At 39.4% G+C, this 25,259-nt stretch overlaps 1 protein-coding gene across 1 annotated transcript; it reads left to right on the plus strand.

The window, feature by feature from the left end:
- Positions 1 to 12,880: 12,880 nt before the first annotated feature.
- Positions 12,881 to 16,404, plus strand: LOC131227546 (aspartyl protease AED3-like). The gene is made up of 2 exons (XM_058223346.1): positions 12,881 to 13,434; positions 15,390 to 16,404. The coding sequence occupies exons 1-2, from the start codon at positions 12,898 to 12,900 to the stop codon at positions 16,221 to 16,223; spliced, it is 1,371 nt and encodes a 456-aa protein (XP_058079329.1). The 5' UTR covers positions 12,881 to 12,897; the 3' UTR covers positions 16,224 to 16,404.
- The last annotated feature ends 8,855 nt before the right edge of the window (positions 16,405 to 25,259 follow it).

Consider the following 25,259-nt stretch of genomic DNA (forward strand, 5'->3'; position numbering starts at 1 on the left):
AACCGCTGTGAAACTTCCTTAGTGAAATCCGGTACACTCAAGGGTTGAGTGCCGTTACTAGGAGTGGAGTAGACAAGTAGTCGAACCACTATAAAAATGACTATGTTTGAGATTAATGTTTATTTGTTTCTAAGATCACACCTCATACACACACACACACAGTCATATCCATTATAAAATAGTTTGTATATTATTCATCTCTAAAATAGTTTGTGATTGAATCCTCTACTGGGCTTGGAAGCTAGTAGAGTTACTTTTGAGTAATCCTAATCTATGTCTGTTATTAAGATTAGTGTGATAGCATTTTAAATTGATATAATGTTATTAAAAAGTCCTATTCACCCCCCTCTAGGACATATTGGCATATTCCTTCAACTAAAAGCGGTCTTCACCACCATTTCACAATCTGTTTAGTAAGTTTCAATGATTCAGATTTAAGGGATAGATTAATTATTTCCAACTTATCATTTTTAGAGTAGTATTGCTGTAGATCATTAATCAAGTGTGTATTGATTTCCAATGTTTTGTCTAGATCTATTTGCAGTAATTTATTTTTGTTTTCATTTATCTCAAGTCTTTTAAGGATATTGATGTTATGGATATAAAGTTGATTATAGGCATCCTGCAGTTTATCCTTTTCTTCTTCTTCTTTGTCTATTTCCTCATCATCAGATGGAAATGATTCAGTTGCTTGAGATTCTTTGATTTTCTCAGTTTCTATGGGAGTGTTGAAGGCTATAGAGATCATAAGAATTTTCAGGGATTTTCGGTCTCAATTACTCTCTGAGTCACTACATTCTGAATTTGACTCTTCAGTATCATCCCATGTAGCTGCCATTGCCTTTCCTTTGGTTTTCCTATTTGGGCATTTAGTGGACAGATGTTCAAACTTTCAGTAAGTGTAGTATTGTGGCTCCTTGGACTTTTTACCAGATTTACCTATAAATGTTTGTTGTCCAACTGTCTACCTTTAAATGGATGACCATGATTTTTATGGAAGAATTTTCTGAACCGTTGAGCCAGAAGAGCCACTTCATCATCTTCATTCTCCCTTTCACTTTCATCTTCCTCATTTGTAGTATTCTTTAAATTTTTGAGGACAGTATTTTTAGGTTTAGGAGTTTGCTTGAAGTGTAGTTCAAATGTTTGTAAAGAACCTACGTGCTCTTCTACTTTCATCTCATCCATGTTTCTACATTCTTCAATAGTTGTGACTTTCGAGTTGAACCGTTCCGATAAAGATCTCATAATTTTCCTACAGATTTTTGGAACCGGAACCTTTTCTCCTAATCCACCCATGGAGTTGCAGATGATGTTCAGTTTTATGAAAAACTCCATGAAGGTCTCATGCTCTTCCATTCTGAGACTTTCAAACTGTGATGTTAGGAGTTGTAGTTTGGATCTTTTCACTGTGCCGGTTCCCTCATGAGTTGTTTCCAACAAGTCCCATGCTTCTTTAAAAGTACCACACATACTGATTTGACTAAAGACTTCTTGGGACACAGCACAGTAAACCGCATGCATTGCTTTTGTTTCAGCAGTTTGTTTTTCTTTATCGAATGCTGTCCATTTTTTTTAGGCTTTGGTTTAAATATGGTTGTGTGCCATTTTCAAGCACTATTTGTTTAGTTGGCAGCACATATCCAGTTTCAACAATGTCCCAAACATCATGATCCAATGATCTCATAAAGTAGTGCATTCTAGCCTTCCAGTACGCATAATTTGAACTATCAAATACAGGAGGTCTAGTTACAGATGAGCCCTCTCCTTTGGCCATATTACCAACTTTAGTCAAGATCACTCTCTAGGCAGTGAAGCCCTTAAGAGAGACTCACTCTGATACCAATTGAAATTGGGGTAATGACCGCTTTAGTTGAAGTGAGAATATGCCAAGATGTCCTAGAGGGGGGTAAATAGGACTTTTTAGTATTTTATGATGATTAAAAACCTATCAAACCTATCCTGAACTAATATGCAAATAGCAAGATTTCTTTAGTGTAACTCTAATGGCTTCCAAGCCAAATAGAAGATCCAAACATAAGACTAATCAAAACATAAACAGGATGTATAACATAATTCATGATGGATGTGACTGTGTGTGAGGTGTGATTCTATTTAGTTTCCGATAATCATGTACACATGCAATATGAGAATATTTAGAAAATTAACATAAGCAGGATAAGTAAATAGCAATCTCAAACACAGTCATTTTTATAGTGGTTCGAGTATGTGTCTACTCCACATCTGGCAGACGCACTCAACCCTTGAGTGTATCAAATCTCACTAACAGAGGTTTCAAATCAAGTTCTCCTCAAACTAATACAACCTACACTAGGCTGACTCTAACATGTCTCCATGAGACACGAGTTTATGCCCCACACAAGAGCAAGGGTCAACACACAGCACCTAGATTTTATACCATATAGGTCAAAGATCCACATAAGGAACCTAACAGTTTATGCCCTACACAAGAGCAAAGGTCAACACACAACACCTAGGTTTTAAACCACAAAAGTCAATGACCTACATAAGGACCGAAGTTTATGTTTTCCACAGAGCAAGGGTCAACACACAGCACCCGAATGTACTCTCCCGTCAGAGGCCTCCTATGAGGACTTAAAAGGGGTGAGAAGCACCTTTGAGTCAATCCTACAATAGGAATGATCAAAAAGATCTCTGGACTCTAATGACTTACAAATAAGTAGATGAGCCCCATTTAGCACGTTAATGAAGATCTCCTCCTTGGATGATGAAGAATCTTCAGCTCCCTTGAACTGCAACACAGATGATGCTCTAATGTAAGGCGACGGGTTGGGTCAAGGTTATGTTGGAATCTAACTCTATTAAATGTTTTCCTATTCGAGAAACAGAGTGATTCCAATGATTTGTGCATTTAAGGTATCTCAGCTCAATGATTTGCCATTAAGGTGATAGCTGTAGGATCCTTTAATGCTGAAGTTCATTCCTCAATCCACTCTATTGAATATCAATGATGAGGGTAGATTAGAGGATGAACTCCCATGAGAGAAAAAGGCTTAGGGTATATGATTTGGATTAAACACTCAAAAGCTCTATCTATTTTCTCTTAAAATAATCAAAGGCAAGCTCTCATTAAATAGACAAAAAGTTCAAACAGAAATAAAATAGTCATATTTTTTATGAAGTTCGATATCATCGAGCAGAATTCGATATCATTGAATGTATACTCTCGATACCATCGAATGACTGCTCGATGACACGAACTTAAGTTGTCAAATGCTTTTGACCCTTTTTGCTAACTGGTCGAGGAAATAGAACACTCTTCGATGTCATCGGATTTCGAACTCCAATTTCATCTTTGTAAGGTTCGATTATTCGACATTTGAAAACATGAGAGCAGACTTGCCTTTGAAGTATAACAGGTAGTTGATATGATCGAGCATCCTTCGATATCATCGGAATTTGAATGTCGATGATATCGATAACAGCGTCGATTCATTGATATTTTCAAAGAATTTTCCTATAAGCTTGCTGGATAGTTTATGTCTTATTTCGATGATATCGACCTGGTCTCGATATAATCGATATTTGAATATCTATTTTGTCGAGTGATCCTTGATACTTGAAAGATTTTACTTGAAGGCTTGCTAGATAGTTTTGTGTCCCAATCCAATATCATCAAAGATCCGTCGATATCATCGAGTTTTGAATTTTGAGTATATCGAGGCTCTCTTTGAGATATCGAGAATCACATGATTTTTCTTAACAGCATATTGGACACAACTGACCAGATGTCACTGTGATCAAACCTTCTCGATGAACTCAAGATTCGAAATCCAATGATATCGAACATGCTTATCGATAAATCGACAAAGGTAAAAAACTTAGAGTTTTTCTAATTTTGCAAAGTAGTTTTCTCACCTTAAACCCTAAGATGTTCTATGCATTTTTTAAGGGTTTTATATACCTGGTGTTTTGGGACATGAGATGTGAGGCTAAGGTTTACCTTTGACGAGTTCGGGCACACATCCTGTTGAGGCATACGCTTGAACAATCTTCCTATGGGGCTCACTCATCTTGCTGACTCAACACTCACGCTAATTGACACACAAGGACACTTTCAAAGTTGCTGAATGAAAAGGACCTCTTTCGGTGACACTGATTTTTGTTCAGTCGATGTCACCGAAATATTCAGTTGGTGGTAACGAATTTCCTTTGTAATGTTGCTGGACTGTTTTGAACCCTTTCGATAACACCGAAGGCATCTTCGGTGATACCGAATGTGTTATTCAGTAGCACCTTCTTCGTACTGAATTTGGACAGTTTTTCTTGTTTTAATTCCTAGTCCATTTAATTATTCATCAACTTGGAACTTACTAAAGCAAAGACTAAAGGGTAGAAAATATATACTCGGAATTGGCTTTTAATAAATGATCTAAATAGGTTTCTTATTTGGATTGGGATCATCTTTTTGCAAGGTCAAAATTATAGAAGCGATTCTTTATCTCCAACATGGATTTGGTGCACCTAGCAACTTGACGCAATCAACGTAGTTAATAAACAAGTGTGCAAAGTTGGTACACTTTCAATGGCTCTATGTCCTAACCATGGGACGACGGGCCCAAAAAAGAAGGAATAAAGTCAGCTGTACGACATGAGGCTAAATTAAGGAAGCCTCGCAGCATTTAGCCGGCATACCACGTGAATATTTTCTCTGCAGCTTTGATGCGACGACCCAGAAGTTTACAATGGTAGGCTTTAAACCCCTCTGATTCACGTGGTGTGGTCCAACTTAAGCCTTTAATCTGCCTGCGCTCTAGATGGACGGCTGGGAGAAAACAGACGGATCAAGGTGGCCCCACAGAGTCCTGACACGACCGTCCGTCTCCAGCTAGGTCCCGGTGAGTGCAGTACAATCCGCTCCCCAATTTATCACGTTATCGCGAATAAAAAACAATATACCTACGGTCTACCTAATTTCGTAGTCCGTCGGACGTCTCTGTCTCTCACGCAGGCGCAGTGCAGCAGAGTACACGAGATGCCCAAAAGTGAAAACATCTGTGACAAAAATTACAAAGCTTCCCGAAGGGTGTGGCCATCCAATAGACGTATACATTCACAAAGCCGCTGCTGTACAGATGTTCTTATAAGTGGTAAGCAACTCAATCAAAACCACCCAAATGGTGGCCGAAGTCTTGTAGAAACGTATCTATCAAATAACTCTGTATATTTGTGTCTTTTATTTGGACCGTTGAAATTTGCTCATACCTGCCGTCCATTTCGAATGCCAAAGTGGCAATTATGTTATAAACTTCCAACAACTGATACCAACGTTTGGATGATTTACATCGAGGTATATTGGATTAACACATAGAAAAACTTGGGGAAAGCTTTGTAGATTGTCATGCTCTTGCATGTACCGGATTGCACCAGAGTCGAAGAATCATATCACTGGGCACTGGGCTGAGCGACAAAATGCCAGATGGGTCACAGGTTCACGGTTCAAAAGTAAATGGAATCCAGTCTGGTTGCAAGGAGAAATTTACCACTGTACGACCCTTTTACGGCCCATTTATCCTCTTAGGCCCAACCCTTTTTACCTGACCAGAATAAGCCCCAGCTGTACGGAAGACTTACCAAAGGTCGAAAATGCGCCTGCTCTTTCCTTCAAGCGGATCGGCTGGTGCTCGAAGACGAGCGCTGACGCTCACCGATCTCCGGGTTGTACGAACGGTTCAAAAGTGATCAAAGTTACACGGCCCCACAGTTATGTATTTATTATATCCAAAGATCAACTAGACCACACTACAAAGAGCAGTGGAAAATTGACTTTCACCGTTGAAACTTTTGTAGGGCCCACCATAACATTATTTTCCATCCAATCTATTCATGAGGTCACAAAGACATGGATGAAGAGGAAAATAAATTTCATAATGATCCAAAACTTCTGTGACCCATAAAAGGATTTCAACGGTAGACGTTCATAGCAAAATGGGAATATTGTATGCTATGGTCAGACTTATAGCTATGGATTATAACCATAGCCATAGATAGCATAATTCGTAGCCATTGAAGATTGTCCGGGGTGGGCTCGCCGAACTAGCGACCCCCACGCCAGTTGCTGGCCTATTCGGTGGGGCCACGCCGATCTGGCAAGGCCACACCCATCTCACAACCTCTATGGCTACGGATTATAACCGTAGTCATAGATGAACTGCCGTGACAACAATCTGTGCATTTTTATTTTATTTTTACATGGAGAACTTTATTCTACCTATAATTTTCTCTAACACATATTTATATAAATATGTATATATAAGCATATAAAAAAAAAATTCTCTCTTTTTTTTCATTTCTTTCTTTATTCATTTAACAAAAATATCTTCTAAACCAAAATTAGTTACTTAATGTACCCTATATGATTTTGGGGTAGGGGAAGCTACTTTAGCCAATCAATCTGGTTATTTTCCAAAATTCCATCAAGTCGATGGTTGAAAATCCATTTCATTCACTTTGCGGTCAATTTCAATCAGTTCGCGGTCAATTTCATTTACTTCGTGATCAACTCCATGCATTTCACGGTCAATCTCGGCGATTCCCCTTCACTTCACGGTCATTTTCAGGCATTTCATGGTCAATTCGCTTCACTTCACGGTCATTTCCTTGCATTTCACGGTCAACTCCCTTCATTTCACGGTCAATTCCATGCATTTCACTGTCAATTCTGCTGATTCCCCTTCGCTTCATAGTCAATTCCATGCATTTCATGGTCAATTCCCTTTACTTCACGGCCAATTCAATGCATTTCACGGTCAATTCCCTTCATTTCACGGCTAATTACATGCATTTCACTGTCAATTCTGGCATTTCCCCTTCACTTCACAGTCAATTCCATGCATTTCACGGTCAATTTCCTTCACTTCACGGTCAATTCAATGCATTTCACGGTCAATTCCGGCGGTTCCCCTTCACGGTCAATTCCATGCATTTCACAGTCAATTCCCTTTACTTCATAGTCAATTCAATGCATTTTACGGTTAATTCCCTTCATTTCACGGTCAATTCCATGCATTTCACAGTCAATTCCGACGATTCCCCTTTACTTCACGGTCAATTCCATGCATATCACGGTCAATTCCCTTCACTTCATGGTCAATTCAACGCATTTCACGGTCAATTCCCTTCACTTCATGGTCATTTACATGCATTTCAAGGTCAATTCCAGTGATTTCCCTTCACTTCACGGTCAATTCCATGCATTTCATGGTTAATTCCCTTCACTTCACAGTCAATTCTCACTGTCCATTCCCTTGACTTGACGGTCATTTCCATGCATTTCATGGTCGATTCCGGCAATGCATGGAACTGATTGTGAAATAAATGGAATTGACTGTGAAATGCAAGGAAATGACCGTGAAGTGAAGGGAATCGACCGTGAAGTGCATTGAATTGACCGTGCAGTGAAGGAGAATAGCCGAAATTGACCATGAAATGTATGAAATTGACCGTGAAATGCATTGAATTGACCGTGAAGTAAAGGGAATTGACCATGAAATGCATGAAATTGATCGTGAAGTGAAGCGAATTCACCATGAAATGCATGGAAATGACCGTGAAGTGAAGGGAATTGACTATGAAATGCATGGAAATGACCGTGAAATAAAATGGAATCGGAGAAAATGACCGTGAAATGCATGGAAATGACCGTGAAGTGAAGCGAATTGACCATGAAATGCATGGAAATGACCGTGAAGTGAAGGGAATTGACCATGAAATGCATGGAAATGACCGTGAAATGAACCGGAATCACCGAAAACGACTGTGAAATGTAAGAAAATGATCGTGAAGTGAAGCGAATTGATCGTGAAATGCATGGAAATGACCGTGAGGTGAAGGGAATTGACCATGAAATGCATGGAAATGACCGTGAAATGAAACAGAATCGCCGGAATTGACCGTAATGTGAAGTGAATTGACCATGAAATGCATGGAAATGACCGTGAAATGAAACGGAATTGCCGGAAATGACCGTTAAGTGAAAGGAATTGACTGTGAAATGCATGGAAATGACCATGAAGTGAAGGGAATTGACCGCGAAATGCAAGGAAATCACAGTGAAATGAAAAGGAATCGCCGGAAATGACCGTGAAATGCATGGAAATGACCATGATGTGAAGCAAATTGACCGTGAAATGCATGGAAATGAACGTGAAGTGAAGGGAATTGACCATGAAAGGCATGGAAATGACCGTGAAATGAAACAAAATTGCCGAAAATGACCGTGAAATGCATGGAAATGATCGTGAAGTGAAGCGAGTTGACCGTGAAATGCATGAAAATGACCGTGAAGTGAAGGGAATTGACTGTGAAATGCATGGAAATGACCATGAAATGAAACAGAATCGCCCGAATTGACCGTGAAATGCATGGAAATGACCGCGAAGTGAAGCGAATTGGCCATGAAATGCTTGGAAATGAACGTGAAATAAAACGGAATCGTCGAAAATGACCGTGAAATGCATGGAAATGACCGTGAAGTGAAGTGAATCGACCGTAAAATGCATGGAAATGACCGTGAAGTGAAGGAAAATGACCGTGAAATGTTTGGAAATGACCGTGAAGTGAAGGGAAATGACCGTTAAATGAAATAGAATCGCTGGAAATGATCGTGAAATGCATGGAAATGACCGTGAAGTGAGGCGAATTGATCATGAAATGCATGGAAATGACCATGAAGTGAAGGGAATTGACCATGAAATGCATGAAAATGACCATGAAATGAAACGGAATCGTTGGAAATGATCGTGAAATGCATGGAAATGACCGTGAAGTGAGGCGAATTGACCGTGAAATGCATGGAACTGATGGTGAAATGAAATGGAATCGTCGGAAATGACCGTGAAATGCATGGAAATGATTGTGGAGTGAAGCAAATTGACCGTGAAATGCATGGAAATGACCGTGAAATGAAACGGAATCGTCAGAAATGACCGTGAAATGCATGGGCATGGAAATGACCGTGAAGTGAAGGGAATTGATCGTGAAATGCATGGAAATGACTGTGAAATGAAACGTAAACGTCAAAAATGACCGAGAAATGCATGGAAATGACCGTGAAGTGAAGGGAATTGACCGTGAAATGCATGGAAATGGCTGTGAAATGAAACGGAATCGTCGGAAATGACCGGGAATTGCATGGAAATGATGGTGAAGTGGAGCGAATTGATCGTGAAATGCATGGAAATGACCGTGAAGTGGAGCGAATTGATCGTGAATGCATGGAAATGACTGTGAAATGAAACGGAATCGCCGGAAATGACCGTGAAATGCATGGAAATGACCGTGAAGTGAATCAAATTGACTGTGAAATGCATAGAAATGACCATAAAGTGAAGGGAATTGACTGTGAAATGCATGGAAATGACCGTAAAATGAAACGGAATCGCCGAAATTGATCTTGAAATGCTTGGAAATGACCGTGAAGTGAAGCAAATTTACCGTGAAATGCATGGAAATGATCGTGAAGTGAAGGGAATTGATCGTGAAATGCATAGAAATGACTGTGAAATGAAACAAAATCGCCAAAAATGACCGTGAAATGCATGGAAATGACCATGAAATGAAACGAATCGCCAGAAATGACCGTGAAGTGAAGCGAATTGACTATGAAATGCATCGAAATGACCGTGAAGTGAAGGGAATTGACCGTGAAAAGCATGGAAATGACCGTGAAATGATACGGAATCGTCGGAAATGATCGTGAATTGCATGGAAGTGACGGTGAAGTGAAGCGAATTGACCGTGAAATGCATGGAAATGACCGTGAAGTGAATAGAATTGACCATGAAATGCATGAAAATGACTGTGAAATGAAACGGAATTGCCGAAAATGACCATGGAATGCATGGAAATGACTGTGAAGTGAAGCAAATTGACCATGAAATGAAACGGAATCGCTGGAAATGACCGTGAAATGCATGGAAATGACCGTGAAGTGAAGGGAATTGACTGTGAAATGCATGGAAATAAACGTGAAATGAAACGGAACCGCCGGAAATGACCATGAAATGCATGGAAATGACCGTGAAGTGAAGCGAATTGACTTTGAAATGAAACGGAATCGTTAAAAATGACCGTGAAATGCATGGAAATGACCGTGAAGTGAAGTGAAATGACCGTGAAATGCCTGGAAATGACCGTGGAGTGAAGGAAATTGACCGTGAAATGCATTGAAATGACTGTGAAATAAAACGGAATCGCCGGAAATGACTGTGAAGTGAAGCGGAATTGACCGTGAAATGCATGGAAATGACTGTGAAGTGAAGGGAATTGACCGTGAAGTGCATGAAAATGACCATGAAATGAAACGAAATCGTCGAAAATGACCGTGAAATGCATGGAAATGACCTTGAAGTGAAGCGAATTGACCATGAAATGCCTGGAAATGACCGTGAAGTGAAGGGGAATCGCCGAGATTGACCGTAAATTGCTTGGAGTTGATCACGAAGTAAATGAAATGAATGAAATTGACCACGAACTGATTGAAATGGACTGCTAAGTGAATGAAATGGATTTTCGAGTATCGACTTGATGGAATCTTGGGAAATAACTAAGTTGGTTGGCTAAAGTAGCTTCTCCTACTCCAAAATCATATTGGGTACATCAAGTAACTAATTTTAGTTTAGAAGATATTCTTGTTAAATGAATAAAGGAAGAAATGAAAAAAAGGAAGAAAAAAATTTTATATGCTTATATATACATATTTATATAAATATGTATGTGTCAGAGAAAATTGTAAGTAGAATAAAATTCTCTGTGTAAAAAAAAAAAAAAGAAAAGATGTACAGACTGTAGTCACGGTAGTCCGTTTATGTTTACGGTTATAATTTGTAGCCATAGGGGCCACCAGATGGGCGTGACCCCACTAGATCGGCGTAACCCCACTGGACAGGCTAGCAACTGGCATGGCGGCCGCTAGTTCGGCGAGCCTACCCTGTACAGTCCTCTGTGAATACATATTATGGTATCCGTGGCTACGGTTATAATTTGTAGCTATAAGTAGTACCACGACATTACCATTATGCTTTGAAAGTCTCCCGTTGAAACCCTTTCATGGGTCGCATAAGTCTTGGATCATTATGAAATTTGTTTTTCTCTTGAGACAAGTCTTCGTGACGTTATGAATAAATTGGATGGAAAATAAGTGTTATAATGGGCCCTACAAAAGTTTCAAAGGTGAAAAATCAATTTTCCATTGCTCCTGTGGTGTGGTACAATTGATCTTTGGATATGATTATTATTATTATTATTATTATTATTATTATTATTTGACAATGCTCCGAAATGATCTCGAAGTATGGATGAACGTTGTGGATGTAATAAATACATAACTGTGGGGCAATGTAACTTTGATTTCTTTTGAACCGTTCGTACAACTCGGAGTTCGAGGAGCGTCAGCGCTCGTCTTCGAGCACCAGCCGATCCGCTTAAAGGAAAAGGCAGGGGCATTTTCGACCTTTGGCAAGTCGTCCGTACAACAGGGCTTATTCTGGTCTGGTAAAAAGGTGCGGGTAAATGGGCCGTAAATGGGTCGTCCTTTGGCAAGTCGTCCGTATAACAGGGGCTTATTCTGGTCTGGTAAAAAGATGCGGGTAAATGGGCCGTAAATGGGTCGTACGGTGGTAATATTCTCGGTTCCCCCAACCGCCACCACATTCACGCGGCTTCCGTGGATCCTGACCGTGAGGCGCTACATCATGTATATGTTGTATATCCACGCCGTCCACCCGTTTTAACAGCTCATTTTAGCAGATAGGCGCAAACATTAAGAATATCCAAATCTTGGTGGACCACATCACAGAAAACATTGGCCATTTAATGGCCACCATTAAAATCTTCCTAGGGCCATCGTAATGTTTATTTTCCATCCAACCTGTTGATATGGTCCTGGATGATGGGAAAACACAAACATAAGCTTTCTCTAAAACTTTTTATAGCCCACAGAAGTTTTTAGTGGTGGTTGTTCAATGACCACTGTTTCCTGTGGTGTGGTCCACCTCAGATTTTGATCTTCTTAATATTTGGTCCTATACGATAAAATGAGCTGGAAAAACGGATGGAGAGAGTGGATATATAGCACATACGTCAAGGTGAGCCCTACGGTCAGCGATACCCCGACCTCTGCATATCCCGTGATCCACCAAGGAGGCGTCCACTCGAACATCCTCCCCAAGTGCTAGAAAGGCTAAGTATACTCGCTCGAGTATCATGTGCAGAATCCTCGACCCTAGTCCTCGGGTATTCACTTCTGCTGAGTGGGGTTCATTTTCGAGTAATCTAAGCCCTTATTCTATTAATCAAATATGAACCGTCGGAATTATCCAAAAATTTCAATTTCTCATCTGAAAATGGACGGTTGAAAAGAGATACAAAACAACAGTCCACATTCAACTGAAATATGGGCCAGCATTGATGTCGATGATCCTCCGTGGCATACGGGAACAGGCCATTAATAGCCTTAGGTTCCTCCTTGTCTGAACTCATTACCAGAGTATATTTACTGTTCAAAGCCGACTACGTTTCCTTGTACTTCTTATGCACACGCGTGGAAACCAAGTGCAAGTCTGCTACACCAGATCCATTTAAAAGGCAATACCATTTTCGCAGCTGGCATGCATAAACAATAGGCTCGTCTGAACGTCACGTGGGCCACACGTGTACATAAAAGTGAACAGCTAAGCACCTTCCTGGTTAACAGATCCAAACCGGGGAGGTCAGCTGATGATCGGATCCGATGTCTCACACGTGTGATAAATCTTCATATAAAACCTAATGCATCTGCAAAGTCTACTCGACCGAGTACACAGCACAGCATTCCTCCACTATATATAGACATATATGTACGCATACCCATAACCCATGAAAACCCCACCCAACATCCAAGCCATGACAACTCCAACTCTCCCTTCTCTACTCCTCCCACTACTAACCCTGCTTAGCCTCTCTCAACACAAACCGGCTCAAGCCACCGAGCTAGCCAGGTGCACCCCTTCAGAGCATCATGGTTCGACCCTCACTATCATGCACCTGTATGGACCATGCTCCCCATTTCGAACCTCAAAATCACCACCCACGTGGGAATCCAACCTGTTGGAAATGGCCTCTAGGGATGAGGCTCGCCTGCTCTATCTGACGAGAATGGCCACAACAGTGACAACGAGTAAAAAGACGATCGTGCCCATTGCTTCGGGTAGGCAGATCATCCAGAGCACCAACTACATTGTTAGAGTCAGCGTGGGGACCCCACCTCAACCCTTGCTCATGGCCATGGACACCAGCAATGACGCTGCGTGGATACCGTGCGCCGGGTGCGTTGGATGCTCACCTAGCGTTTTCGACTCCACCAAGTCTTCCACCTACAAGACGCTTGGCTGCCAGGCTGTCCAGTGCAAGCAGGTACACTACGCACCCTTTCTTTTTTTATTTTATTTTACCCTCCACCACAAATTTCTTTTGTTATTTACGTAAAAGCGGAAATTACCAAGTCACGGGGCAACAGTGTCCTATTGCGCGATTTATGTACAAACGGGGCCCACCCTTGGGGAAACGGATTGGCTACTCCCCCTGGCTGGTGGTCGGTGCTCTGTGGGCCCCACCATGATGTATGTATTTCATCCATGCCGTCCATTTATTTTTATAGATCATTTCATGGCATGAGACCAAAAAGTTACGTTCCAATCTCAAGTGGACCACATTACAGGAAACAGTGTTGAATGAACGTCAACCATTAAAAACTTTCGGGGGCCATAAAAGTTTTGGATCAAGCTTATCTTTGTTTTTCCCTTTATCTGGGTCTGTATGACCTAATCAACAGATTGGATGTCAAATAAACAGTATAGTGGGCCTTAGGAGGATTTTAATGGTGGATATCCAATCACTATTGTTTTCCTGTGGTGTGGTCCACCTGAGATTTATATCCCTCTCATTTTTGGTCTCACATATCAAATGATCTATAAAAATAGATGGACAGAATGGATGAAACACATGCATCATGATGGGGCCCACAGAGCAGGGGAGTAGCCAATCCGTTTCCACACTTGGTCATTCAGATTGTTGAGTCATCAATAATTCTCCCAAATTACAAATACAGGCTTATAAATCTTCTCAACGGGTCCAAAAGATTTAAAGGCTAGAATTTTTAATTCTGGAAATAACATCAGCGGTCTAGATCATTGATCTATTGAGTTTACTGGAAAACTGGCGCAATGGGACACATTTTCAGCTCTGATGTTTCGTAACTATATGAGTATGTACTGTACAAGTATACACACGTGTGCATATAAAAGGTTTTATTTGTTTACTTTCCTATGTTTTTTTGTAGGACCTGTTTTGATGATCAAGATCGGATTGAACTTAACATTTCCAGTACTATTTCTTTTGCCTGATGAGATTTTGCTAAGTAGGGACCCACCAATTCCTAGGCCAGCCTTGGATTCCTTTAAAAAAAACTAACAAACAAAACACCCACACGCACCACAATGGGCCACGTTTCAATTCTTATATATATATATATATATAGACATGCTCGCCTACACATGTGGGCACATGCACACTTTTGTACACGTGTCATAGGCGTCTAATCTGAACGGTCCATATAATGCGGAACCCCATAAAATCTCGCGAGATGAGTTTTCACCCTAATCTAAAATTCTGTTGGGCTATATTGCAAAGAGAGATGCAAATCAAGAGAGGAAAATGTTTTCCTTTGCCATGGCCCACCAAATTTTGGATCAAAGCAGAAGTTGGGCCCCCACGGGTTTCATGGGGTGCTGCATCACGTAGACCAATCAGATTTGAATCTCACGTAATGTATGATGAGTTCTCGGGGTGCTGCATCACGTAGACCAATCAGATTTGAATCTCACGTAATGTATGATGAGTTCTCGAAAAGTTTGCACGAGTTCTGTGCGAACGGGTGGGCATTCAAATATATATATAAACACTCACACACCACACACCACACACCACAGTAGTTACTCAAAACCAAGACTTTAGGATGGAAATCCTTGTCATCTACCACTAAGCATAGGTCAGACTCGGATTCAACTAAGTTAAGCCAAAATTTATATGTATATGAATTTTGTCAATTCCAATCCTCAAGCAACACATGCGTCTTGAATTTAGACCGTTCGTTTCATATTTCTTTATGTCTATTAATTTCTGCATGTGTGGACTACTTGATCAACGGATGGATTAGCAAGAAATGGATATATGATCAGTATTTTTTTAGAAAGTGGGGCTAGGTCTGGGGTTTGGCCTTGGGCCTATAGTGTAGGCCGGTTCAGGCCAAACCTGGCCCATTGCCACCCCCACAGATGTAAGCGTGCTAACGTGAGCCATGTGCACCCCAGGTACCCAATCCATCGTGCACCGGTTCGGCCTGCACTTTCAACCTCACCTACGGCTCGTCCACCATCCAAGCCAACCTCTCCCAAGACACTTTCACCCTCACTGCCACTGATACAGTCCCGGACTACACCTTCGGCTGCCTGCAACAAGTGACCGGCACTTCCATCCCACCACAGGGACTCCTGGGCTTGGGCCGTGGCTCCTTCTCCCTCCCCTCACAGACCCAATCTCTCTACCAATCCACCTTCTCCTACTGCCTCCCCAGCTTCAAGTCCCTAAACTTCTCTGGCTCTCTCCGCCTCGGCACAGTGGGCCAGCCCATCAGGATCAAATCCACGCCGCTCCTCAAGAATCCCAGGAGACCTTCTCTCTACTATGTCAACATGATTGGCATCAGTGTCGGACGAAGGCTTGTAGACATCCCTACTGCCACTCTAGAGTTCAACGCAAGCACCGGTGCGGGCACCATCTTCGACTCAGGCACTGCAGTGACTAGGCTGGTGGAGCCCGCCTACAACGCGGTGCGGGATGAATTCCGGAGACGAATCAACGGGACCGTGTCAACGCTAGGAGGTTTTGACACATGCTATATGGGGCCAATCATAGCTCCAACAATCACGCTGCATTTCACGGGGATGAACGTCACACTACCATTGGATAATATATTGATAAGGAGTACGTCGGGGAGTCTAACGTGCTTGGCTATGGCTGCAGCGCCTGCTAATGTGAACTCGGTGTTGAATGTGATAGCTAACATGCAGCAGCAGAATCATAGGGTGCTGATCGACGTGCCCAATTCCAGGCTTGGAGTCGCACGTGAGATGTGTAGCAGCTGATCGATGAATGTCTGATGTAGTGTTGTTGGTTTCTCTTCGGATTTCGACTCTAGTCCTAGGTTTTTTTCTTTTTTTCCTTCTTCTTTCCTTTTAATGTACTGCCATTTGATAACTGCTTGGAATTGGAACATGCTTCTCAAAATGAGATTTCTAAAATTTCCATTTCGAAATACTGGCTGAATTTCCCCCAACGGTGTTTCAATAGTGTGAGATATGTGTGCACTAAATCATACGTGTTGCGAAATGCATGCGTGAAGCCACGGAGTTCAACTAATTTTCAGCGAAGATCAGCTCTTTTTAATGAGAAAAACTTTAACATGGTGGCAGTGTGATGGATGATACGCAGCCGCCTATAGATTACTACAGAATTTCATCCATGGGATGAAAGTCAAACTAAACTGTCCAAGATTCCCATTTAAATGTAGCATGAACAAAAAATAGCTCATATTTAGAGCTTGTTTGGATACCACCAAATTAGTTAATTTTTAATTTATTTCAAGAGATTGAGGCCGTTTGAATACTAAAAAATAAGTTTAAACTTAATTTTAACTTATCACTGCACCAAAATTGGCAATGTGGAACGGCTAGTCTTTGGTTTAGAAACGGCCTCAAGCCGTTTCTAATTTGTTACGGTTTTAAACCGTTTTAGCCTAGAAATAAGCCGACATATTTTGGTGCATTCTTAGTGGGTGTTACCCTGATCCTGTGGGGCCTGCCTTGATGTATTGTTTACATATCCACACCATCCATTTGTTTTTTCAATTCATTTTATGATGTAATCCTAAATTTTAAGAAGATTCAAATCTTTGACGGACCATACCAATAGAAACAATGATTAGCAACTATTAAAAATGTTTCATGGGCTATAAAAGTTTTAGATTAATAAGATTTTTCTATTTTTCCTATATCCAGATCATATTGACATTATCAGCGGGTTGGATTGCAAATAAACATTACAAAATTCTTGGATGGCAAAATCCACCTGAACCCTCCCTCTGTCCCCTCGTGGTTGGTGGTTAGTATGCAGGAAAAAACCAAAAAAAAAGCGGAAGTGGATTGCCTAGTGAGTAACTCACTTGTGGAGTAAACTCTGTGAGATCTACCATGATTTATGTATTGTATCCGCTCTATCTATCCATTTTAATAGATAATTTTAATGCTTGAGCCAAAAAATGAGAAATATCCAATGTTTAAATGGACCACACCACATGAAATAGTTGAATTGAATGTCTATCGTTGAAAAATCCTTGGGGCCACAGAAGTTTTGGATCAAAATTATATTTTTGTTTTTCATTCGTCCATGTCTGGCCTAGAAATGTTTCAACGATAGAAATCATTATCCCCATTATTTCCAGTGGTATGATCCACTTGATCTTTAGATATGCTTCAAGTTTTGGCTTAGCCCCTAAATTAGATGTAAAAATGAATGGATGGCATGGATAGACCACATACATTCAAGGTGGGGCCATCTGAGTTTACTCAGTATGATAAGAGCATACTAACTTAGTACACAATCTGATTTTCCCAAACCCTCATCTCTCCTGCACCCTCTCTCTCCCTCTCATAACTACGGTTGGCACGACCTAGGGAAAAATCCCCCAAACCCTCCTCTCTCTATCCCTCTTCCAGAAAGGAATACAGGTACCCTCTTTCTCTCTCTATGTAAGATCTAAGGCTCTAAATCAGACATTTCTCATTTCTCAAAGCTTTCTAGATCTAGGGTTTTGATTTCTTCTCTTTTTAATTTTTTTTTCCATATTGTATTGTATTTGTATATGTTCATGATATGTACACCATCTCTTTTTGAGATGTAGTGTTAGATCGGAAGGTTTTCTGCGTTTGTTTTTATATTATGTTGATTTTGTATAGAATTTATATTTGAAGCTCTAAAATGCATTTTCGAGCTTCGATTTGCAATGATTTTCGATCTCATTATTGTAGTACTTCAACCTATCAGATTTTAAAATTTTGTTTTGGTAATTTGTTGAGTTTTGGTTGATTTTTGGATGGAAATTGCATCCACAGCTCTGGAAATGTAATTTCAAGTTATGATTTTGGGCATTGTATTTTGATTTTAGGGAGAGTTTAGTTAAGGTTTGGATCGAGTGTCTGATCCTGTGATTGAGGATGTAAGATGAAATCGGAAGTGTTTCTTGTTCATTATTATTCTTGTTTATCAAAGAAGGCCATGGATATGTATAGTAGCATACTGCAATATGAATGGAACTTTGAGCTTTGGTGGAATATTATCACCAAAAAAGGGATCTTCTTTAGCCATCCTATAGAGGACCCTATGTACAATCTCCCCCAAATATATACCTAAAATTATCTTCCCAAAAATCTGTACACAATATAAAAAGTTGATGCACAACATCAATCTTATTTAGGTATTTAGGGAAAAAAAATTACCAGAAAGAATTTATATTTAAAAAATAAATTGATAGCAAATTGCTGGTAACTTCCTTTTTTTGGATGTGGATGAGAACCGAGCCGATCACATATGGAGCCTAATTGATGGGCTAGAGCATTAAGATCATATGGATTAGACAGTCATAACCATTTGTATAGACTGAGTTTTCATTCGATGTCCATTTAAGGGTTAGGATTGTTCAATCAGTGTGAGTTTTCGCTTATGGGCTTTCTATGGTAAGTCCGGTAGAATCGATGGTTTGGATTGTCATGGATGGGCGATAATGCAAGCAAGAGAACATAAAAAATTTCTAGACTTTATGTTTCTTTCTTATGTTTTGATTCATCCTTATGTGAAGTTTACTCCATTTATGATGTGGTTTTGTTCTACGAAAGGTATTATTTGCGTATGGTGTTTGGTATTTATGAAATGATGAGATATAAGATTGAAATTCTGTGAATTGTATGAACTCAAGCAAATTTTCTGATTAGATACTCCATTTTGCATTGAAGGTAGTGTTTGATTTCTTAGAGAAATGAATGCTTTTCATCCCAAATCACTTGCGGTGTTGTTTCAAGTAGGATGCGAAGTTCCGCAGATAGTGTTGCATTGTTTTCAACTCCAAAGTTGTATTTTTCCTGCACTGTTTGGACATTCCAAATTGTATTTCTGATGCACCATCTGGATATTTCCAAATTGTACTTCTGCTGAGAATCCATTACACTAGCTTTAGTTTCCCTCAAAACCCAAGTACCATTTGTCTTTAGCATCACCATCCAACTTACAAGCAAGTTATTATAGATTCAATAACTTCCAATTCAATTGATAAGGAATTATATGAGAGATTTCTTATTCCTTGTAAATTTGTCTCTCTACTATGTGGCTTCCCATCTTTAATATTTCATAGCTCTCTAGTTCCATTTCTTTAGTGAAATGCTCAAAATAGAATTGGTGAAGAGTGCAGCTCTTGATCCCCCAAAAGGGATGAAAGAAAGAAAGAAAGAAAAGAATACTTTGTATGTGTACTTTTGTGGCTTCATTCACATGAATTGCAGTTCCTTTCATATATTCTTTCCTATGTTTATATGATCTTGTTTCGTATATGCTTCTGTTGTTTAGTGGTGAAACACTGCAATGAATTTCATCTTCAGCTGAAGTTCGCAAGGAAAGCAGCAGAAATTGCTGCCACCAGAAGTGTTATAGGAGTTGTGTCAACAGCAGGACTTGCCTGGAAATATTCAAAGAGTCCACATGGTATTATACTAACTATGCTTTTATAGCCAATACTATAGTTTTTCAGAAGTAAGCAATGATTTTTAAGAGAGAGATGCATTCAACAAGTAACATTTTTAAAGCAATGGTTAGTGTTCAGTTGTAAATACACTTTGTTTAACATTATAATTGGTTGATATGTCAAACACATATTTTATAATGTTCTGAAGCAATGTTTTAAAAAATAAAATATAAAAAACTGACATTCTGATCCAAAAAGAGAATAAAAAAGGTGGAAAAAAGTTTTTGATCCAACAAAGTGTTTAATGGTAGCCATTTCCTATTTCTCATTGTTATAGATCTGTTCAACCCCCTCTATTGTTGCAGTGGCTATAGTTGACACTTTTCACTACTTGTCATTTATTTGATTGTGAGTATGTTGATGAGATTTTTATACTCTTATCTGTGTCACTTGTATATGGCTTATGAGACTTATCTTGCTAATTTCCTAAAAGACGATAATGGATAATTGGCCTTCACACTGAATTTAAAAGAGCAACAAAAAAGCCCCATACAAAGAGAAGGACGGAGGTCCCATCTAATGGAAGCTGGAGCAACTTTGACCTAAATACGCTGCAGCTGATTCTGGATATAAATATTGAGATGTGGTAACCAAATATCAGCTTTCATTCTTTATTGCAAACAGATTTAAGATATTTCCATAGTAAAGCTGGTAAGATTTAATTCTTTCATTTTATTTCTCTCCTTTCTATTCATACTTTCAACTATAATCATATAGCCATTTTAAATTCCAAGTTTCTTTATTGTTGTGCTATTATTATTATTATTATTCTCATTTTGTACAAGTTGAGCCGTGCATGGTCCATAATATCAGCATTTCAGGTCACGGAACAATTGACCCACTAGTAAAAACTATAAAACTCATTGTGTAATATTTCCTTTATGTCATGCATGCTGACTATTGTATGAAATTCCTCAGCAAGGAATGTTTTGTTACACTATCTGGATATTTCCAAATTGTGTTTTTGTTACACTTTCTGGATATTTCCAAATTGCACTTCTGCTGAGAATCCATTACACTAGCTTTGGTTTCTCTCTAAACCTAAATAGCATTTGTCTTTAGTATCACCATCCAATTGATAAGGAAGTTATTACAAATTCAATAACTTCCAATTTTCATTTGCTTTCTTATTTTTCATTTGTTGCTAATGCTGATGTGTTCAGATACTGGGCCTGAAAGAGATGAGCTTGATTTTGAGTTCTTGGGAAACAGAACAGGCAGCGGTATACAATACAAGCCAATGTATACAAATCAGGAGTTGGAGGCAGGGAAGTGAGACATGTTCTGTGGTTTGATCCAATTGAGGACATCCAATAGTCCACTTTTGATCTTTTTCTTCATATTCTCTTCTCATACATTGTAATTTGTGGTGATTTTGTGTTTAAATTTTGACATAGAATATGTCTAGGTGGGACCTAACTATTTTGTAACCTAGTGGTGGATCGGATTGGCCCCATCATGAGTTTTTTTTTTTTTTTTGTATTTCTTCTTCATATTCTCTTCTTTGAATTGAGGATTGATAGGGATGTAGAGGATAGGCTCTTATCCCTATCAAGTTTGGTATTTCTTCAAATTTTCTATTTCTGACATTAATCATATGTTAATATGAAATTAGGACTTTGAGTATGAAGAGTTGGAAGAATTCCCGTGTTTTTACCCTCAGGGGTACCATGGAGTTGATAAAGAAGGAAGACCTGTCTACTTCGATAGGCTTGGTAAAGTTGAACCGAACAAGCTTATGCACATTACTATAACAGATCACTACTTAAGGTATCATGTACAGGAGTATGAGATTCTCTTCCTGCTGACTTTTCCTGTTCAAACTATATATTCTAGACTGGAGTGTTGATAGAATAATCAACTATATGCAATCTGAAGCAAACAGAGCAGGTATGTTATTTAATTTATGATTTTTATTTCAGAATGATGAAAATGCTCTCAGCTACATTGTAATTGTGTATATGCTTCTGAAAGTGCATCTGGAGGAGACATTTTATCTCTTTCCTCCATAGAGTTCGTGTATGCTTGTATTAACTTTAGGCAAAGAAACATGTAGTAGGAAGTTGGAAGTTGGAAGAAAGATGATGTGTCAAAGAATACCAACTCACAAAAGCTAGAGATTGTTGAGGTGTTGGTCTTTACTGTATTGATTTTCTCTCTCTATTTTGTTGTTTTCTTGCAGCAAAAACTTGTGGAATGTGGAGTCTATAGCCAAAATTTGTGGAATGTGGAGTCACACAATAAAAACAAAGTTAGGGATTCACACCTAAAACTTCCAAAAGGTAGTTATTTTTATCAAAGGATTGTGAATCTTGAGATTCCCTTAGTAGCTAGAAGAGGAAGAGGATGTACCAAGGGCATTTCATCAACACAGGGCCTCCAATAGATGATATAGACAATTAAGTTGTTGAGAATCCATACTCTTCATTGACATGGGATGTTGTCCCTACTGTTTTCTATGGTGTGGTTTATTTGAGCTTGGATTTGCTTCATTTTTTAGGTAGTATCTCGAAATGAGCTAGCAAAACAGATGGACGATGTAGATATAAAACACATGCATTAGGGTGGGCCCCATAACACCCAACACATCATGCACCACAGTTGGGAATTAGGTGGGGCCCAACCTCACCCAAGAAGGTGTGGCCCTTACCGTGGGTCTGCATTAGGGTGGGCTCCATAGCACCTAACACATCATGCACCATAGTTGGGGATTAGATGTGGCCCCAGCCTTACCCAAGAAGGTGTGGTCCTCACCATGTGACCCACCTTGATGCATATATTATATACCCACACTGTCCATACATTTTGCCAGGTTTTGGGGCAAGTTGATACAAAAAAATAAAATAAAATGAAGTAGATCCATTTCTTAGGTGTATCATACAATAGGAAACAGTGGTGATTGAACTTTAATGGACTAAGATGATACTTGTTTGTTTTCCTTCATCCAGATTTATATGATCCTATTCATAGGTTGGATGATAAATAAACATTAAGAAACATTACACTAGGCTTTAGGAAGTCTTTAATGGTAGGGTGTTCAAATTGAAATTTCTTATTAGGAAACCCTTTTTTATGCCTTGCCTCAAAATCCTTTTTTATAACCTGATATTGGTGCAAGTACACTTACAAGTTGGGGCATAGGTTATTCAATGGTTCATTGCTTGTCAGGAAACATTACTTATTGCAAGAGATGCTATGCTCGAGATCAGATTTCATATGCAACAGATCGGCCAGGTAGCAAGCTTTTTTATTTTTGTTCTGGTGTTATTCATAAAATGCACTTTGTTCCCTTTAATTAGATAATATTAAAACTTTAACAAATAGATTTGCTAGCATTTTTTGCCATCTCCACAAAGCTATAATTTGAAGTGCTAGTCTTTACTGCAGCTTATTTTGTAAATTTGATTTTGCAATGAAACATCTTCAAGCACATTATTTTCTATGTTTTTCTTTGGATTAATCTCTATTTTGATGGAATGCAATAAACTTCTATTAATTTATTTCCCTTGACCCTAAATTTCATGTGTTTATTAGGGTTTAAAATTGTTGCTAAAATTCCATCCTAAAATTTGACCATTGGCAACATTAAGAACGGTTTAAAACCGTTCCTAAAATTTTGTTCTAAACTGTTGGCAGTAGAACGGTTTAAAACCGTTCCTAAAATTCTGTCTCTAAAATTTGGAATGGTACCCAAAATGGTTCTGAATTGTTCGTGTTTTTTTGCGAGTGTATGTTAAGTAATTAAGTTTTCTTTTTCACTTAAATTAGTTTGGTAAGCATTAATGGAAAAGTAACTTATGGGTGAAAAGCTTCTTTATCTTAATAAATTTATATATATATATATATAAATATAACTTTTTAACTAATTACTTATCTACTTCAATGTATGCTCTCTCTCAGGATCCATGTCAAAAGAGGCTCACACAATGGATTGTCCACATCGAATGTGGGGCTCACACAATGGATGGTCCACATCAAAGGTGAGCCCCATAGGATGAATGACCCCATATTAATGTGGGTTCGCATAACGAATGGTCCACATCAAAGGTCGTCCCATAATGATAAATAACCCATATCCAAAGTGGGCTAGTATGATGGACGACCCACTTTAAAAGTTGGGCCTACATGATGGATAGTCCACATCAAAGGTCGGCTCCACATGATGGCTAGTGGACATTAGAGATGGCCCCCAAATGATGGATGGCCCATATGATGGTGGCTCCACATGATAGATGATCCACATCAAAGATAAGCCCCTAATAATGAATGACCCACATCCAAGGTGAGCCCTGCATGATGGGCAACCCACATTGAATGTGGGTCCCACATTATGGACAATCCACATCAAAGGTGGGCTCCACATGATGGACGGTCTACATTAAGGGTGGGCTCCACATGATGGGTGGTGGATGTTGAAGGTGGGCCCCACATGATGGATAATACATGATGGGCCCCACATGATGGATAATAACATGATGGGCCCCACATGATGGATGACCAACATCAAAGGAGGCCTTACATAATGAACTATGCACATTGAAGGTTGGCCCCTAATGACGAATGACTCACATCCTAGGTGGGCCCCACATGATGGATGACCCACATCAAAGGCGGGGACCACACAATTACTAGTTCACATCAAACGATGGGCCGACATGATGGATGATAGATGTGAAGGGTACCAATATAAAAAGAGAGTTACTTATGATGTTAGAAACCGAAAATGCTTTTCTACTTTTTGGCTGATAAGTATTATTTATCGAACATACTAAGATGTGTTAAGGGTCAAATATTGCATATTATCTCCCATTTATTACTTGGTTTTATGAGCATGATAATGCTTAATGTCCTATTTTAATCATGTTTATGTTGCAAGGTGAATTTAAGAGCTCGGATTGAAAAGGATGCTAAAAGCATGGATTTAACGCTCAAGAATCACCAAAGCCAAGGATTGATCTTATGAGACCAATAATGAAGAATTCACATGCCAAAGATCCAAGAAAATCAAGTGAGGAATGAAGAGCATTGAAGACTTGAAGTGAAGAAAAAACTCTAAAAATTTGTCTCCTTCGACTAGTCCCTCGACTAGTCGAAGATTCCTTGACTCGAACTCCAACGACAAAATCCTTTAAAATCCCGTCATCCTTGACCAGTCAAAGGTGCCCTCAACCAGTCGAAGGTTTTCCTCGACCAGTCTAAGGTTACGCAGACAACACACAGACTGCATAAATTTGAGGCAGTTTCTAGATTTTTCCAACTCGATGCGAAAGTTGTAGTTATAAAATTATAAATAGGAGTCCTTAGGATGTTCCTAGGCACCTTCTAGGGTTTG

Source organism: Magnolia sinica, chromosome 15 (genome assembly GCF_029962835.1).
Source record: "Magnolia sinica isolate HGM2019 chromosome 15, MsV1, whole genome shotgun sequence".
Classification (NCBI taxonomy): Eukaryota; Viridiplantae; Streptophyta; class Magnoliopsida; order Magnoliales; family Magnoliaceae; genus Magnolia; species Magnolia sinica.